A 5,558-nucleotide genomic window follows, 5' to 3' on the forward strand; every position below is an offset into this window, starting at 1 on the left:
GTAATATTTAGTCTCCCACATAGGACATAGCAGCAATGGCAATGTTGGCAAATTCAGAGGAATTTGAAGGGCGTTCTCGTAAAAGGTGAATTAGCATGCAGATTAACCTTATTGACAGCTGCTAAAGCTTGGTTTTTAAACAAGTATTTTCCTTATAGGAATACTATAACCTTTTTCACTATTCGTCAACCCATTTTGATCAGCAAGTAGAATCTCCATATATTTTTTTTTTTTTTTTTTATATCTTTGTACCAAAGGAACTTCTGCATTCCATATTTATCACTTATTAGTTTTAGCTACATTCCATGATACTTGGGATCTTGCATCTCGATAAGAATAGTGGTTACAAGGAATAACAAACAACTTCTAAATATTAAGATTTAATTTATGAGAAAGAAATCTTAAGCTAAGAATCCATGGCTGTAAAACCAAAAGGGAATGTGGTGCAGAAATTAACTACACGGTAGTTTAAAGTAAGTTGAATGTGGTTGCACTGCTTCTCCTTTATTACATGGAAAATAATACTAACAGTGACAATCCAGAGCTACAATCAGCACTGGGTCAGATAAAAAGTAAGAGAGATTCTTAGTCGTATTCTCCCTCAATTTCGCCTTCCTCTTCAAACTCTGCTTCATCATCAGCAGTAGCCTCCTGGTATTGCTGGTATTCAGATACCAAGTCGTTCATGTTTGATTCTGCTTCAGTGAACTCCATTTCATCCATACCTTCACCAGTGTACCAATGAAGGAAAGCCTTTCGCCTGAACATAGCAGTGAACTGCTCACTAACACGCTTGAAAAGCTCTTGGATAGCTGTAGAGTTACCAATGAAGGTTGAAGCCATCTTGAGACCACGTGGTGGGATATCACAGACAGCAGTCTTAACATTGTTGGGGATCCATTCTACGAAGAATGAAGAGTTCTTGTTCTGGATGTTGTACATCTGGTCATCTACTTCCCTCATCGACATGCGACCTCGGAAGATGGCAGCAACAGTCAAGTACCGTCCATGACGAGGGTCACAAGCTGCCATCATGTTCTTGGCATCAAACATTTGCTGGGTCAGTTCAGGTACAGTAAGGGCGCGGTATCCTTGGGAACCACGGGCAGTTAGAGGAGCAAATCCTGGCATGAAGAAATGGAGACGAGGGAAGGGTACCATGTTCACAGCAAGCTTTCGGAGATCAGCATTCAGCTGGCCAGGGAAACGGAGGCAAGTTGTTACACCAGACATGGTCAGTGATACAAGATGGTTCAGGTCACCATATGTGGGATTAGCTAGCTTGAGTGTTCTGAAGCAGATGTCATAAAGGGCTTCATTATCGATGCAGTAAGTTTCATCAGTGTTCTCTACAAGTTGGTGAATGGAGAGGGTAGCATTGTATGGCTCCACCACAGTGTCTGAAACCTAAAGAAAAGATTCTCATTAGATTATGCATGTAATGTGAAGGGATTTAACACATCAGCTCAAAATATTGTGGTACTAAAACATTTCCAAACACTTACTTTCGGGGAGGGTACAACTGAGAAAGTGACCATGATCCTGTCTGGGAATTCTTCACGAATTTTTGACACCAGCAGAGTTCCCATACCAGACCCAGTGCCACCACCAAGGGAATGTGTTAGCTGGAATCCTTGAAGACAGTCGCACTTTTCAGACTCCTTGCGAATCACATCCAGAACAGAATCCACTAATTCTGCTCCCTCTGTGTAATGGCCCTTAGCCCAGTTGTTGCCAGCACCACTCTGGCCTGTTGAAAAAAAATATACGATTAGAATTTTATATATTTAATTATATACAAAGGTCTACTGAAAAGATTTACTGGAGAATGATTTATTTCATATAGTTACAAGAATGCTATTTAAATATTCATCCTCAATACTGTCAATTACATGCACCTTAATAACAGATGGACAAAATAAAAAGGGCAATTGAAAAAGACTTAAAATATGTTAGTAAAAATTCATGTATAAATTATGCATACACTACAGGTTACTAGAAGGCTTATGATTAAAGATTAATTGCGCACATTTAACCCATTTTAAAAAATGTGCAATAATCACCAACTAAATGTAGGGTATGCAATACCTAACCATCTTGGGTCATTTCATAAAAATACCTAATTGGAGTATAAAAGCCACTACATTCCTTAAATTAACCAGATATTCCATAAACTAAGTGTGCAGTGTTAGCTGTGTATTACTAAATAGCTACTATACACCTCCACTAACAAGTGAGCAGTGAGTAAGGTCATAAGTGTGCACTAAATGGAAAACAAATTAAACAATAGGGACATGTACACTGTTATGAGAGGTACATCTATAAACCTGGAATTATATACCTATAAAAGTAACCTAATCCTTAGGACAAGCAAGCAGCTATCACAGTATGGTATATATAACATTTTTGTAATTGAAGTTATGCCAAGTGATATAAATTTTGGGATATTTTTATGATCCCTGCAGCAAAGCATCCAAGCAGTGAATATAACCTAGTATTGGGCATGAGATGTGTCAATATATTCACATGGTCAATCATATCCATGTTTATTTTTAACAACAAATAAATTTCAGGCTAGTATTCATTTAAGGCATGTATATTTAACAGCAAATTTGTTTCATCTTTTAGGTTCTGATGCATAGTTGTATGTGCAAGTATATACAAAGGAGATATATATGTAGTGATTCCCCATTATCAAAGTTTATTGCACAAGTAATCCGAGAGTTGCAAATATTAAACGAGTTTATGTATATAAATCTTATGGTTATAGAAAAACTATCAATATACTATTTAAGAGACTAATTGTCTATTCTGTCTGGACTAAATATTTTATAGTTCCTGAAAAAAACAGTAGAAACCAGTAACAAACTACTTTAGTATATGACTTCAGTTAGAAACTAAACTGGTATGCATATCCTCTTAGGGTGTACAAAATCTTGCAAATCCTAAGTCATCTGCATTAGTTTACATTTCGTTGACTCATCTCAAGCCAGAGGCTTTAGTAACCAAGAAGTTACACTGACCTCACATGAGAAACACTTTTAAGACACCATGACAGATCTGATGCTGGAAATAAAAATCAAATAACCTGACAATAGAAATGTCAAAATTGCAAACATTTTTACATATATGGAGATAGTGGGGAAGAGGAATGGAAAGATGCTCATGCTAAATTTAGTTACCCAATGACCAATAAAATCAATGTCATATGAGACCTATCAATTCAATTCCTCCTCAGTACTACTATTGGGTAAATATTACCAAACTTGAAAAACATACAAATAAAGGGGACACTAAAATGCAGTCGGATATTCTTATCCTGTACAGCATAAATGTGCAACTTACCAAATACAAAACTATCTGGCTTGAAGAGGTGCCCGTGAGGACCAGCTCTGACACTGTCCATGGTGCCTGGCTCCAAGTCCACGAGAATTGCACGGGGTACATATTTGCCCTGGTTGCCCTCGTTGTAGTAAACATTGATGCGCTCCAACTGGAGGTCCATCAAGTCCTTTTCCACACCACTTGTGTATTCTCCTGTTGGCTGGATGCCATGCTCATCGCTGATGATCTCCCAGAACTGAAAAGTCAAGCCTATATTAATTTAAATGCATACAAACTAGGTAAATCTTTACTGTAAGAACGCATTCGCCGGACACTAAGGCCCCCCCCAACTCCTCACCACAAAATCTACTGAACATTAAAAGTAGCCGTGTGACTGGGCGTCGCCCGTGGAAGGGTTGATGGGGAGCTCCACCCCCCCCCCCCCACCCGGTAAACTGTCTTCACCTCGGTAAGCACGGAAAGAGCTGAAACCCGGGAGCACCGAGTGGACTTTGGCTGTAAGCGGCGCTTTCCGCATTTTCCCCCTTTATTAGTACGTTATTATTCGTGTATACCCCTTATTTCATTGTACCACCGACTGCAACTTTTTGTCCTGTCATCAATCTGCTCTAGCTTAGTGCGTCCACAACTAAAAGGATTAACCTTAACTAACCGAACGAACTGCCCTTAATGTCGCAAAACACATTCGTAATGAGTGGCAATCATTCTGCAATTTGCCTGTTAAATGTCATTAGCGGAGGCGTTGAAACCTCCTTTACGAAGCCTTCGATCACGCGACGGCGACCTTCCCTTAGTCCTGACCCCTTTAATATCGACACGGAATGCGGCCGCCGCTCCCTTTCCAATTCAACCTCGGCATTCACGCGACGGCGAATCAAAGGCCATTAACTGGCTCCCCTATGTGCACTTGTTGCTGTTTCATCTCTTAGAAAAAGGGGTGGGCGAAATCTTCACCGAAGACCGAGCCCTAGTTTGTACGCGCGGTTTAACTCCCTCGACAAAAGAACACGCTCTAGCATTTTCGTCAACCGCAGAACCGTATAGTCTGGTCAAGGAGCTTAAAACCACCGTCGAACCACATGGTGACGGTAACCGCTGATGCTGCAGACACCTTGAGGCGGAGGCTGCAGGCGGCGGGGTGGGAGGGGGTCTGGAGAGCAAGGGCTATCGATTTGCTTTGAACAGCTGCAGCACTGCGACAGGGGGCAGATAAGAGATTAATGTTCAAGTGATGAAAATCTCGGCCATTTCCCCGTCCGTTCCGCCTCGTAATGCGAAGCGGAATGTCGAGAGGATCGCGCCGGGTGGTTCCGGTTCCGAGCTTACAGACAGACGAATACAAAGAACGGGAGCCTAGTTTTGATTTCTAAAATACGTCTCAGACATTTCCTTACATATCACAGGGCTTCCTGTGGAATGGCAAGAACTGGGAGAGGGCGAGGAAAGTTCTCGCAGAAAACCGCCCGCAGTCATGGTAACGATCATAACACTAGTCCTGTGTGACGTTCTTTTGCAGACTTTATTTCAAGTCACTTCAACGCGGGGGAGCTTCTCGGACCTATAAAGGATAATTGGAAACAAACACTTGTGATGTCAAATCGAAATGTAAATAAACCCAAGTTTTACAAAGCATAACGACCAGACAAAGGGCGGGGCGAGGCAGAAGGCGCGCGCATTGAGGTGCGACGCCCGCCCGCCCGCCGGCCGCGCCTTTATTACAAAGAACAACAATTTAACACGACTCCCAACAAGTTTTATCCACAACGCAACACGTTACACTCACACAGCATCACTTGTGCTTACCTTGGTACCGATCTGGTTGCCGCACTGGCCAGTCTGGATGTGGACGATTTCTCTCATTTTTACGGTTCGGGTTGTACGTCCACTCTCTTCCGAGGTCGCTCAGTAACTGCAGCGGCGCTAGGATCCGTGACTCGGAGGTCGGGAAAGGAGTGGCGACTCTTAGTCAAGCGAGCATCTTTAAACACTTTTAAATGTTATTAACACCTATGATTACAAATATTGTTATAAATTTCATTATATAATCAAAAAATAGTTTTATTTTAATACACCTTTGCTAGTCTATTGGAGTATAACAGTTAATATATCATAATTCTTCAATATAGTTTCAAATTTTAACCCTAAATTGGCGGGAATAAAAAAAGAAGGAACGCAATGATGCTTGTATGAAAAGTGTTTAATAATCTAGATTT

The 5,558-nt window shown here is 41.1% G+C and overlaps 1 protein-coding gene across 2 annotated transcripts; it reads right to left on the reverse strand.

Moving 5' to 3' along the window:
* Window positions 1-367: 367 nt before the first annotated feature.
* On the reverse strand, window positions 368-5,297 carry LOC125030539 (tubulin beta-2 chain). 2 transcript variants are annotated; one of them, XM_047620629.1, is made up of 4 exons: window positions 5,149-5,297; window positions 3,346-3,580; window positions 1,506-1,750; window positions 368-1,407 (listed from the first exon to the last, which is right to left on the reverse strand). In XM_047620629.1, exons 1-4 carry the CDS (start codon window positions 5,203-5,205, stop codon window positions 586-588), a joined length of 1,359 nt encoding a protein of 452 aa, XP_047476585.1. In that variant the 5' UTR covers window positions 5,206-5,297; the 3' UTR covers window positions 368-585. The 2 variants fall into 2 exon arrangements, with proteins under 2 accessions (XP_047476585.1, XP_047476586.1); XM_047620630.1 differs by lacking the exon at window positions 5,149-5,297 and adding an exon at window positions 4,740-4,882.
* Between the last annotated feature and the right edge of the window lie 261 nt (window positions 5,298-5,558).

Source organism: Penaeus chinensis, chromosome 11 (genome assembly GCF_019202785.1).
Source record: "Penaeus chinensis breed Huanghai No. 1 chromosome 11, ASM1920278v2, whole genome shotgun sequence".
In the NCBI taxonomy this organism is placed as follows: domain Eukaryota; kingdom Metazoa; phylum Arthropoda; class Malacostraca; order Decapoda; family Penaeidae; genus Penaeus; species Penaeus chinensis.

Bases quoted from the DNA above. Each gene is read 5' to 3' on its own strand.
- LOC125030539 (XM_047620629.1), bottom strand. From the start codon at position 5,205: ATGAGAGAAATCGTCCACATCCAGACTGGCCAGTGCGGCAACCAGATC. The intron at 3,581-5,148 runs GTAAGCACAAGT...TTGACTTTTCAG, and splicing joins GCAACCAGATCGGTACCAAG to TTCTGGGAGATCATCAGCGA. The intron at 1,751-3,345 runs GTAAGTTGCACA...TTTTTTCAACAG, and splicing joins GCCAGATAGTTTTGTATTTG to GCCAGAGTGGTGCTGGCAAC.